At 54.9% G+C, this 12,170-nt stretch overlaps 2 protein-coding genes across 3 annotated transcripts; both read right to left on the bottom strand.

Moving 5' to 3' along the window:
• Nucleotides 1-284: 284 nt before the first annotated feature.
• On the bottom strand, nt 285-3,611 carry FAM89B (family with sequence similarity 89 member B). Of its 2 annotated transcripts, none has more exons than XM_019035929.4 (3): nt 3,526-3,611; nt 1,512-2,029; nt 285-1,122 (listed from the first exon to the last, which is right to left on the bottom strand). In XM_019035929.4, exons 2-3 carry the CDS (start codon nt 1,800-1,802, stop codon nt 949-951), a joined length of 465 nt encoding a protein of 154 aa, XP_018891474.1. In that variant the 5' UTR covers nt 1,803-2,029; nt 3,526-3,611; the 3' UTR covers nt 285-948. The 2 variants fall into 2 exon arrangements, with proteins under 2 accessions (XP_018891474.1, XP_018891472.1); XM_019035927.4 differs by having other exon boundaries at nt 285-1,112.
• On the bottom strand, nt 2,728-4,119 carry ZNRD2 (zinc ribbon domain containing 2). The gene is made up of 4 exons (XM_063693250.1): nt 3,986-4,119; nt 3,741-3,892; nt 3,526-3,610; nt 2,728-3,105 (listed from the first exon to the last, which is right to left on the bottom strand). Exons 1-4 carry the CDS (start codon nt 4,080-4,082, stop codon nt 2,762-2,764), a joined length of 678 nt encoding a protein of 225 aa, XP_063549320.1. The 5' UTR covers nt 4,083-4,119; the 3' UTR covers nt 2,728-2,761.
• Nucleotides 4,120-12,170: the final 8,051 nt, after the last annotated feature.

Raw genomic sequence — 12,170 nt, 5'->3', positions numbered from 1 at the left:
CAGGCAGGGAAAGCCCGAAGCGAACTGGGAGGAGGGGGCGGGGGACTCGGAGGTCGCGGGCGAGAGAGGGGAAGTGACTCGACCGCAGTCACCCGGCGGCTGAGCCAGGCTCGGCCAGCCGGCAGCGCCCCCAACCCCGCCCGGGCGGGACGGCAGAGCCTTCACTCTGCGCGGGGCGGGGCGGGGGTCTCGGGCGCCACCTGCTGGCAGAGCGCGGGGCCGCACCTGACCTGCCACAAACACCGGGGTCTTCCCGCCCCAGAGCCAGCCAGGCAGAGCACAACGACGCTGAGTGTATTTATTTATCTACGCGCCCTGGAGACCGGCCCCTAAATTTAAATATCCAGCACGGGGCCTTGGCCCTCCTGGCTGTGGGTGGGTATTGGGACGGGTCCTGGAGCCCTTCCAGGGCAGAGGAACCCAGAGCCCGGAGGTGGGATGCCCCTGGGCCAGCAGCTGCCGTTAGCAACAAAAGGTGAGGAGGAGATGGGAGCCAGGCACTCATCCCAATCCCAGAGACGCCAAGCGGAAGGGAAGATGCTTCGGGCCCCACCGCAAGGCTGAGGGTTGGCCAAGCTGGGGGTGCACACATGTGGAAGAACTGGAGACCCAGTGCCATGAGCAGAGGCTGTACCCTAGGTGCCCGCCCCAGTGCCAGCCAACCCAAGACAGGAGAAAGGGTTTGGCAGTTTCGCCTCTGAGGAATACATGCCTGGCCCTCCTGTGAGGTGAGGCGGTATGGGGGAAGGCGCAGGCTCCGCAGTCTGAGGGCTTGCCGGAGGGGGAGTTTCTGAGCCTTTTGCATGGGTGCATGCCCCCTGCCCCCCAGCTCTTCAGAGGCTGATGTGGAAGGCATCCTGCAGCCACTGGTCACGGGCATTGTGCGTCTGGGGCACAGTAAGGGGTGGCGGGTCAGGAGGCAGGCTGGCATCGGGAGGCTCCTCGTCGTCAGACAGGCCCGCATCCGGTGGGTAGGAGCTGTCCGAATGGAGGGAGGATGACAGGTCCTGGCAGAAGCTCAGGTCTTGGCACAGGTGTTTGTAGTCCTGGATTGACTCGTACAGGCCCCACAGCTGGCACAACAGGGACATGTCCAACTGCCGCAGCCCCACCTGCAGACAACTGAGGGTGGGCTGGAGTTGGGGTCCAGGCCACCCCAGCCCAGCCCCGCCCCCTGGAATAGTGGGCCCCAGCCCATCTTCCCCCCACCTTCCTAAACAAAGTTTTTGTGGACATCAGGCACCACCTGCAAGCTATGCAACTTTAGTCATGACCCTCACCCAAAAAATGGGGTTATCCACTTAGCCGGATGAAATGAAGTAACGTCAGCAAAACATTTGAAAATATATGGTAACTACTGCCATAATTGGTAACTATCACTAATTATTGTTACCATAACCCTTGCAACCCAACTGGTGCCTGCAAGTCCTCTGAGACCCAGGCCGCCTGTCCCGGTCCCCTGCGTTCCGCGTCAGCCCCCCGCCCAGCTGGCCCGGCGCCCACCCACTCACCATCTCCTTGCGCAGCGCGGCCAGCGCTGAGTCGAGGTTGACAGGACGACGCGGGCCGGCTGCGGGTCCCGCGTTGGCGGCGCCGGCAGCGTGGCGGGGCCCGTCCGGGGCGCGGGCGGCGCGGCTCAGCTCGTCGTGGATGCGGCTGCGCTGGCTGTAGACGCGCTCCAGCTCCCGCCACGAGCCCCCGCTCGCATTAAGGACGCCGCTGAGGCCGCGCGGCAGCGGTGGGAGCCCGGCCAAAGCGCAGCCCGCCCCGCCCGGCGCCTCTGCCGAGGGCAGCCCGTTCATGGCCGGGGCCGGCGCAGACGGCGATGCCACCTCCTTCCCTCCAACGCTCCGCCCGGGCCGCCGCCCGCAGGCCCCGCACCCCGCGGCCCCGCCGGAGCCCAGCCGCCGCCCGCAGGCCTCGCTTTGTTCCTTCCCCAGCTCCTCAGACTCCGCCTCTGCCCCACCCCCTCTGGATGGGCCGGGCCTCTCTTAAAAAGGCAACAGTTGTGGGACCACGTCGCGCAAAGCTGAGAAAAGGCAACGGGACATCCACTCACTCAAGGGGAGATGGAAAAATGCGGCGGAGGGGGGGAAAAGGCCGAAGGGGGCAGGCGTGGTTTCTTCACGGTTCTTTTTGCTACCCCGTCTCCCCGCCGCGCCCCGCCCCGCCCCCACACAGTGTTCTGCCCATTACCCTCCCAAGGAAAATGATCTAACGGTGGAGTCAAGAGACTGGTAAGTCCACACTTGGTGCCTAACGTGCCACCTGACGCTGGGGTCACCACAAACTCCTGTCGGTGTCTGAGTACCTGGGGTGGGCATGAGATGGGATAGGCTGATAGAGTCAGGATGCTCAGGGGAAGGAGGGGAATCTATCAAGGGGAGCGGAACCCAAAACCTCACTTCCAGGTGGGGAATGGACACCAGATGGCGGAAGAGGCTGCAGAGGTGCTGCCAGAGACAAGGCTAGGGTCCACCCCTCTGGCTGCTACCTTTGAAAAGGCTATGGCTTCTTCCTTAGAAAAGGGGCATCACATAGTCCTCTACCTACTCCCTCATCCTGACTGGGGAAACTGAGAAGAAACAAGCTCAACTCATCTCAGGGCGTCAAGGAGAGCAGAGAGTGGAGAGGTGAAGAGGCCAAAAGCTGGAAAAAGGTGAGTGGAGCTGGGGCTGGCATGCACACTCGGAACCAGGAAAAGAACAAACCACACAGAGGAACAGCTGTTTTTCTAGAGGGTTTTTCTCAGGGGCTTCTCTTAGTGCTGCAGCTGCTGCAGGCTGCGCAGGGCCTCCGCACATGCGCGGATAAGGCCACACAGCTGGATGCTAGTCTCCAGGGAGGTGCTAGAGCCCAGTTCAGCAGAGGCCCAGGTCAGCTTCTGCAAGAGGGCTGTCTGTGTGCAGGCCATGACATCTGTATTTGGAGGCACAACAGGAGCAGGTGGCCCCTGGGCTGCCTTGAGTCCTGCTGCAGCTCCCTCACAGTGCTCCGGACGAGGTACTGGGGGCTGGGGCGCAGGTCGAGAGCCCAAGGGGAGCTCTGAGGCTGAGGCTAGCTGGTGCTCCCGAGCTTGGGAGAGGGCAGCCTGGGCATTCAGAGCTAAAAAGAGGAGAAAGTGGGTGGAATGGTCAGGATGCCTGGCCCACCTCAGCCCTGAGCCATCTCCTTTTCTGCTCTGCTCTTTCTGTGCTTGAGGTGTTTTCCCTGTCCCTCTATAAGGTAACTCATCCACTTTCTACTTTGTATCACATTTATGCCCTAGCTTCAATTCTCCATCAGTACTGGGCCTGGTTGAGCTCAGACTCTCGCGCAGTGGCTGGCACACAGGAGGTGCTTGGTGCTCTTATTGAGTTAAGGGTCCTCTTTAGAGCCTAAAGGAGAAATAATTTTACTTCTACCCCACCCAGAGACTCCACTATCACCTCTCAGGCCTACTGTTCTCGGGCCTCTATCACCACTTAACCACGCTTCCCCCCTAAGCATATCCGGCCCCTCTCCCGGATTATTTTTTACCCTTACCGGGATTATCTTTATCCACGTCTGAGTCGAGTTCCTGACAAGCCACGCAGTAGATTTTCCGCTGTTTGTCTTGGAGGAGGATCGTCTACGGACCAAAAAGCACACGGGGCCGGAATGAGACGCCGGCAATGGGGTCCAGAGGGGAGGGCCGGGGAAGGGCTGAGTGGCCTGGCCCGCGGACCCATCCCCGGTCACTCGCCCGAGTCTCGCCTCACCCCGCAGTCCGCACACGTCTCGCCCAGCATGCGGTAACCGCGCAGCAGATAGTCGCCCATGAGCCGGGAGATGCGATCTTGCCGCTCCCGTCGCGCCTGCAGCACCTTCGTCTCCGCCTCAGTGGGGGGCTCCCAGGAGAAGTCGTCGACTTCTGGGGAAGAGAGGCATAGGGACTGGGGGTCTTGCCGGAGCGGGCTGCCTCCCGTACCTCACAGCCACAAGGCCCTGCCGCCCAGGTCCTCACCAGCTCCGTTCAGGGCCATGTTGCCGTTGTCACCTCCGGGCTCACAGGAAGTGACGTCAAAGCGGAGCGCCCTCCGCTGCGGCTCCGCCCGTTCCATAGCGGCCGCGGATCGGGGCGGACGTGACGCCTTAGCGTGGTCCTCAGACCTCGCTGTGCCCGGAGTGGGGCGTGTCGGCTGCTACCAAGAACCTGCTCGGGGGACGCGTCCGTCAACCGGAATCCAGGGGACAGAAGCTTCCGACGCGCGAGGCCTCGGGAGGAGCGTCTCCTTGGTAACTCTGCTCCGGTCGCAAGACCTGGAAGTGGCCTCAGGGGGTCGCCCTTCCTGTCCGTCGTGGATGAAGGGGACCACTTGGCTTCAGAAATCCCCGCTGGCCTCCGCCTCCCCTGGGGTTTCCCTTTCGGCGCAGGCGGGGCAGCGGCGTCATCACAACCATCGCCACCCCAGTAATCACAGCGAGCGGCCCTTTGCGCACGCGTGGAGGCTCCTCAGGCCTCAGTACTTCTCACTTCGCCCGGCAAGGCTGGCCAGGAGGGGTGCATTCTCGCTTTCCGCGTATTTCAAGACCACTCCCCTTCTGCATGCTCGGTGTCCCAGTCTGTCTCCTCGCTGCCTCCCGAGGCATGGGACTGAAGCAAAGTTCGCCCCGAAGCCGACCGTTCTTTGAAGCTGAAATCCTCAAAAAGCCTGCAGACTGAATAGCGCTGTACTGGCCACGCGCATTACGCTTCCAGCCGCCCTTGGGTGCTGCGTGCTGGGCCGGGTCGGGTTGGGGCCTTCCTACATACTCTTGGGACCATTAGGCTCTTCTTGGGTGATTTGCAAGTTAAAATTACCAGGGCTCTCTGAATATGGACCTTGGTGCTTTTTTTCTCTCTCCCTCTTCCGTGTTCTTTTTCAAACGCATCTTCTCCCTTATTAGATTCAGAGAAGCCAGACAGGGCAGGCAGGGATCCTCAGATGTGCAGTCTGCAGGGCCTGAGGTTGTACACCAGGGCAGTGGAAAAGCAGCTAGGACTTGGACTTTCATAGTTACATCGACATTCTCCTCTTCCGGATGGCGCATGCCCCCTCAATCTGACCTGAAGTCCCTTCCTCCTGGCCCCCTCTTCCTTCCACGTAGAACCCCTGGAACTCTCATTCTTGCTGCCTCCTGCTTACCTGGAGAGCCCTGTGTCCCTTTCACATCTCCATCTACCAGTCAGGCTCTTGGGCAGCAGCGTACCTGACTTAGGGCCTGTACCACAAGTCGTTTCTATCAGGCTGAATAGAGCCACCGTTTTTTGTGTGTTTGTTTGGTTTGGTTTGTATTTTTTGTAGAGATGGGGTTTCGTCATGTTGCCCAGGCTGGTCTCCAACTCCTGGACTCAAGTGATCCTCACACCTCAGCCTCCCAAAGTGCTCGGATTACAGCGAAGAGCCACAGCACCTAGCCTTAGGCTGACTAGAGGAACTGTCTCTGAACCATCTCTTGGACTCCAGCCTGTATGCACAGACCCCCAGGTTATTACCGTCTCCAGCTCCCAGCCCTACCCTGAATTCCTCAGTGCGCCGACTATGTCACCATCATGGCCAATATCCACTCAACTGTCTATTCTGCCTCGCACCTACAAAGAGCCTTACATGAGTCCTCTCACTTAATCTCTCCAATTTACTCCTCATGACAACCTTATATATCCCCACATAAGCAGGAAACTGAATAATTATTTTAAAATACAGTGTCGTTCTTGTACTAAAAACCATCTGGCTGCCCGATACTGTGGCTCACGCCTGTAACCCCAGCACACTGGGAGGCCGAGGCGGGCAGATGTCTTGAGATCAGGAGTTCAAGACCAGCCTGGCCAACATAGTGAAACCCCTTCTCTACTAAAAGTACAAAAATTAGCCAGGTGTGGTGGCGGGCGCCCGTAATCCCAGCTACTCGGGAGGCTGAACCAGGAGAATTGCTTGAACCGGGAGGCAGAAGTTGCAGTGAGCCGAGATCACACCACTGCACTCCAGCCTGGGCAACAGAGTGAGACTCTATCTAAAAAAAAAAAAAAAAAGCCATTTGGCATCTCCCATCACACTTAGACAAAAATCCAAAGTCCTTGTTATGGTCTCCAAGGTCCTATAAATCTGGTCCTTGACCCCCCAAATCCAGACAACACATATAGAGATGCACACACATCTCCCATCCTTCCTGCATCCCTCTTCTCCCACTGCTGAAGAGGACTCTTGTCCCTTTTCTCTTCTCAGGGCCTCTCACCATCTTAAGTTCCACTGTAGGGTGGACAAGACGCAGAACTGGAATGAGGCAGGCCTGGGTTTGATCCTGGATCTATTTACTGTATCACCTGGAGTAGTTTACTTCATCGCTGTGGACTTCAATTTCTCATCTGTAAAACAGGGCCAGTAGACCAGGTGCGGTGGCTCACACCTATAATCTCAGCACTCTGGGAGGACATGCAGGAGGATTGCTTGAGACCAGCCTGGACAGCATAGTAAGAACCCATCTCTAAAAAATATATGTATTTTTTAAATTAGCTGGTGCAGTAGCATGCACTTGTAGTCCCAGCTACTCAGGAGGCTGAGTGGGAGGATTGCTCCCAGCCCAGGAGATCCAGGCTGCAGTGGGCCATGATCAGGCTTCTGCATTGCAACCTGGGTGACAGAGCGAGACCCTGACTCAAAATAAAAATGGGGCCACTTATGCCTATTTGTTGTTTGTTTGTTTTTTGAGATGGAGTCTCTGTCACCCAACCTGGAGTGAAGTGGCGCAATCTCGGCTCACTGCCACCTCCACCTTCCAGGTTCAAGCGATTCTTGTGCCTCACCCACTGGAGTGGGATTACAGGCATGCGCCACCACAGCTGGCTAATTTTTTTTTTTTTTTGAGACGGAATCTTGCTCTGTTGCCCAGGCTGGAGTGCAGTGGTGCGATCTTGGCTCACTGCAAGCTCTGCCTCCTGGATTCACGCCATTCTCCTGCCTCAGCCTCCCAAGTAGCTGGGACTACAGGTGTCTGCCACCATGCCCGATTAATTTTTTTTGCATTTTTAGTAGAGACAGGATTTCACCGTGTTAGCCAGGATGGTCTCGATCTCCTGACCTCGTGATCTGCCCGTCTCGGCCTCCCAAAGTGCTGGGATTACAGGCATGAGCCACCGCGCCCAGCCAATTTTTTTAATTTTTATTTCTAGTAGAGACGGTGTTTCACCATGTTGACCAGACTAGTCTCAAGCTCCCGACTTCAGGTGATCTGCCCGCCTCAGCCTCCCAAAGTGTTAGGATTACAGGCCTGAGCCACCGCGCCAGCTTCAAAGATGTTTATCTAGGGAACAGCCATGGGAGATGGAGATAGTATCTCCCTCCAGAGCAAAGGACAGCCATGCTTACTGGCTTTGAGTTTCCTAAGCTTAGGGTCCTCTCTCACAATGTAATTCACTCTGTGTGCCCACACTTGCCTGAGCCCATCAGCATCACCCCCATGGGACTTAGGGTCAAAAGGAACTAACGGAAATATGCTGGTGCTCATGCTGTTTGCTGCACAGCGATCAAGTCCTTTGTCTCTGACCCAGGACTCTCCTGTATTCTGCCAGCATTCTTGAACCTGACGGGCTACCTTGGTAGCTTGCAAGTGGGTAAGATCTCAGATGCTTCACAGTCCTTGACATAGAAGGTGCTCACAGGTGTTGGTGGTAAAACCTATTCGCGGCAGTCACAGTGGACAGGCCAGTGTCTGTGGAGCAATGGGCTTGGGCTCTTTCACACCCTTCCCTTGCCGACAATATATCACACCTTCAGCCAGGCATGGTGGCTCACAACTTTAATCCCAGCACTTTGGGAGGTCAAGACTGGCAGATCACTTGAGGTCAGGAGTTCGAGACCAGCCTGGCCAACATAGTGAAACCCCGTCTCTACTAAAAATACAAAAACTAGCTGGGCATGGTGGTGCGAGCCTGTAGTTCCAGCTACTCATGAGGCTGAGACAGGGGAATTGCTTGAACTGGGAGGCGGAGGTTGCAGTGAGTGGAGATCCTGCCACTGCACTCCAGCCTGGGCAACAGAGCATGGAGTCAGGGAAGAGAAAGGAGGGAAAGGAGGAGGGGGAGGGGGAGGGAAGGGAATCACAGTTTCATGTGAGCCAGTCCAAATTGGTCCCTCCTTGTGGCACCGATGACATGGCTGTAGTTAGGCTCTTTTCTGGGTGATAGAGCACCCCACAGCAGCTCAGTCATGCACAGCTCAATTACAGCTCCCCCTGGGCTGGCTGATTTGGTGGGGATGGTTCACATGACAACAAGTGGCCTATGCCATGTTGCTGTGCCTCTGAAAAATGTAACTCATCATTTGTATTTTCACACAGGCACTGAAAAGGGGTCAGCTATTCTTTTTTTTTTTTTTTTTTTTTTTTTTTTTTTTTTTTTTTGGTTTTCACTGCAATGTGAATCACCTTGACATTTCTGTGAAACAGGAAGTGGCTGGATGATACAACAATAAAAATAATCACACTCAACTTGGTGTGTGTGTTTTCTTTGGGCCAGGCACTGTGTTAAGAGCTCTTTATGAAGTATTTCGCTTATTCCTTAATACAACACTGGCAGCTAGGTCTTATCATCATTCCCAATTTGCAAATGAGGAGGCTGAGGCCTGGAGTAGTGAGAGATGTATCCACAGTCACCCAGTTGGGAGTGGCAGGGCTGGGGCTCCCGGCTGGCAGCCAGTGCACCTCTTGAGCCTGAGCTCTTACCAGTAGATTTCTCCCGTGCTCAAAAGGCGGGGAAGAGTGGCAGGGCAGAAGGGCCCCCTGATTTATCAAGCGTGAAGGTAGTTTCATCTCATTTCCAATCCCAACTCTCAGTGTCCATCGTTTTACTACCCACAGTAAGTGGCACATTAGAGGGGTTTAATAGCCACTTTCAGTAAAGTGTCTTTGGAGAGAAATGCTTTAGGGCAACCTTGTCCCCTCCAGGCCTTCATCACTTCCATCCCTCATCTTTAAAACTGATGAGCAAGGCCGGGCGCAGTGGTTCGTGCCTGTAATCCCACACTTTGGGAGGCCGAGGCGGGCAGATCACCTGAGGCCAGGAGTTGGAGATCAGCCTGACCAACATGGTGAAACCTCATCTCTACTAAAAATACAAAAATTAGTTGGGAGTGGTGGTGGTGGCTGCCTGTAATCCCAGCTACTCAGGAAGCTGTGACACAAGAATCGATTGAACCCAGGAAGTGGAGGTTGCAGTGAGCTGAGATTGTGCCACTGCACTCCAGCCTGGCAACAGAGTGAGACTCTGTCTCAAAAAAAAAAAAAAACTGATGAGTGTGACCCCCTTCCCTTCTACCCACCCACCCCCTCGCCAAGAGCCATTTCTTTCTTCAAAGCCTAGAAGCTTCCCAAAGACATTCAGAACTCAGAGGGACAACACATGGAGGCGGCACAGCCTCTGACACACAGTCAGCCCTCATGGCACGGTGGCTCTCCACCAGCAGCCCGTCTCTCACCACCCTGCCCATCTTGGCTTGCAGATCCAGACAATGATGAAAAGGTCTCACATATCCTGAGTGCTTACTATGTGGCAGGCATCTGCTAAGGGCTTCATAAATATCAGCCCACTGATTCCCTGCTTATTTTTATTTTTATTTTTATTTTTGAGACAGAGTCTCATTCTGTCGCCCAGGCTGGAGTGCAGTGGCACGATCTCGGTTCACTGCAACCTCTACCTCCTGAGTAGCTGGGATTACAGGCATGTACCACCACATCCAGCCAATTTTTGTATTTTTGGCAGATGGAGTTTCACCATGTTGGCCAGGCTAGTCTCGAACTCCTGACCTCAAGTGATCCACCCACCTCGGCCTCCCAAAGTGCTGGGATTACAGGTGTGAGCTACCACATCCAGACTTCCCTGTTAATTTTTTTTTTTTTTTTTTTGGTGGGGGGGACGGGGTCTTGCTCTGTTGCCAGGCTGGAGTGCAGTGGCGCAATCTCGGCTCACTGCAACCTCTGCTTCCCGGGTTCAAGCAATTCTCCTGCCTCAGCCTCCTGAGGACTAAGACGCGCACCACCACGTCTGGCTAATTTTTGCATTTTTAGTAGAGATGGGGTTTCACCATGTTGGCCAGGATGGTCTCAATCTCCTGACCTTGTGATCCATCCGCCTCGGCCTCCCAAAGTGCTCGGATTACAGGTGTGAGCCACCGTGCCCGGCCTATTTTTTTTTTTTTTTTTTTTTTGAGACAGAGTCCCACTCTGTCACCCAGGCTGGAGTGCAGTGGCGCCATCTCGGCTCACTGCAGCCTCTGCCTCCTGGGTTCAAGCGATTCTTGTGCCTCAGCCTCCCAAGCAGCTGGAATACAGGTGTGCGCCACCACACCCAGCTAATGTTTTGTATTTTTAGCAGAGACAGGGTTTCGCCATGTTGGCCAGGCCGGTCTCGAACTCCTGGCCTCAAGCAATCTGCTCGCCTCGGTCTCCCAAAGTGCTGAGATTACAGGCGTGAGTCACTGAGACTGGCCTCATTCCCTGTTTAAAAATGAGGAAAGCCAGGTGCAGGGTCGTGTGCCTGTAATCACAGCTACTCAGGAGGCTGAGCGGGAAGGATCACTTGAGGCCAAGAGTTTGACTCTATATTGACTGAGCAATATACAGAGACTGTCTCTAAAAAAAAGGAAGGGTAGGGGGTTGAGGACTGAGGCATAGAGAAGTTGAAGAATTTTCCCAATTCACTTAGCTGGTGCATGACACAGCCAGTATGATCTAATGCTAGAAAACAACCACTGCAATGCTGCCTCCTGAGACAGAATTTTCATCATGCAGCTGCTGTCACCCTGTCTAGCCAATCCCTTAACATGGCATCAGGAGCCCTGAGTTCAGGTTCTGGCTCTGCTGATGGCTGGCTGTGTAACCTTCGTCAAGTCCCATATCTTCTCTGGGCTTCAAGAACCCAAGAACCTCAAGAACATTTGACTAGCCCGAACATTCCCTGGGCCTGGGTCCTATTCCTCCTCCTTGTCCCATTCCAGCAAAGCCCCTCATTGCCCTCAGGGTCCTACCCACCTATCTTCAGGACATTTGTGAACAAATGTCAGGGCTCCTGATGCCTTCAGGACACCTCTCATTCCTCTCCCCAGGATCATTGTATATATAGGTTCTGGATCAGGCAGGCTTGGGTTCAATCACCAGGTGACCTGAGTCCAGTTGGTTGGTTTGTTTGTTTTTGTTTTTTGAGACAGAGTCTCGGTCTGTCACCGAGGCTGGAGTGCAGTGGCGCTATCTCGGCTCACTGCAAGCTCCGCCTCCCGGGTTCATGCCATTCTCCTGCCTCAGCCTCCCGAGTAGCTGGGACTACAGGCGCCCGCCAACATGCCCGGCTAATTTTTTTGTTTTTTTTTTTTTTTTAGTAGAGACAGGGTTTCACCATATTAGCCAGGATAGTCTCTATCTCCTGACCTCGTGATTCGCCTGCCTCGGCCTCCCAAAGTGCTGCAATTACATGCGTGAGCCACCGCGCCCAGCTGAGTCTAGTCATTTCATCTTTCAGAGTCTTGGTTTTCCCTTTGCAGGGTCACTGGGAGGACGACGTGACCCCACAGTGTAAAGTGCATGGTAGATGGTAGGCACTCTTGTGGCCTCTCTGTGCAGTCAATCAACAAACTTCGGCACCCTATCTGTGCCAAGCCTTGTTCTGGGATCTGGAGACAAGGTTGTCCCTCCCTGAGAGGGCGGTAAGCTGGACAATAAGCAAGTCAACAAATCCACAAAGAATGCTTCAGATTTTGTGGAATACCAGGGAAAAACACAGGTGATATGACCCAGAGGGCTAGGGATGGCTATTTCATTTTTTTAAATTTTTTAATTTTTATTTTATTTATGTTTGAGACACAGTCCTGCTCTGTCACTGAGGCAGGAGTGCAGTGGTGTGATCTCAGCTTACTGCAGCCTCTGCTTCCCAGGTTCAAGTGATTCTCCTGCCTCAGCCTCCCAAGTAGCTGGGATTACAGGCGCCCGCCACCAAGCCCGGCTAATTTTTGTATTTTTAATAGAGATAGGTTTTTACCATGTTCGCCAGGCTGGTCTCAAACTCCTGACCTCAACTGATCTGCCCATCTAGGCCTCCCAAAGTGCTGGGATTACAGGCGTGAGCCACCACGCCTGGCCAAGGGATGGCTGTTTTAGAGAAAAGCATCTGCAGGAACCCTGACATG

The sequence above is a fragment of the Gorilla gorilla genome, chromosome 9 (assembly GCF_029281585.2).
Source record: "Gorilla gorilla gorilla isolate KB3781 chromosome 9, NHGRI_mGorGor1-v2.1_pri, whole genome shotgun sequence".
In the NCBI taxonomy this organism is placed as follows: Eukaryota; Metazoa; Chordata; class Mammalia; order Primates; family Hominidae; genus Gorilla; species Gorilla gorilla.
Note: the sequence above shows the minus strand (reverse complement) of the source record. Positions and strands in the feature narration are given on the sequence as shown.

Excerpts from the sequence above, each read along its gene's own strand:
- FAM89B (XM_019035927.4), bottom strand. The coding sequence starts at position 1,802 with ATGAACGGGCTGCCCTCGGCAGAGGCGCCGGGCGGGGCGGGCTGCGCT. Across the intron at positions 1,113-1,511 it reads CCGCGCTGCGCAAGGAGATG|GTGGGGCTGCGGCAGTTGGA; the intron begins GTGAGTGGGTGG and ends AGTTGTCTGCAG.
- ZNRD2 (XM_063693250.1), bottom strand. The coding sequence starts at position 4,082 with ATGGAACGGGCGGAGCCGCAGCGGAGGGCGCTCCGCTTTGACGTCACT. Across the intron at positions 3,893-3,985 it reads CATGGCCCTGAACGGAGCTG|AAGTCGACGACTTCTCCTGG; the intron begins GTGAGGACCTGG and ends TCTCTTCCCCAG. Across the intron at positions 3,611-3,740 it reads AGACGTGTGCGGACTGCGGG|ACGATCCTCCTCCAAGACAA; the intron begins GTGAGGCGAGAC and ends TTTGGTCCGTAG.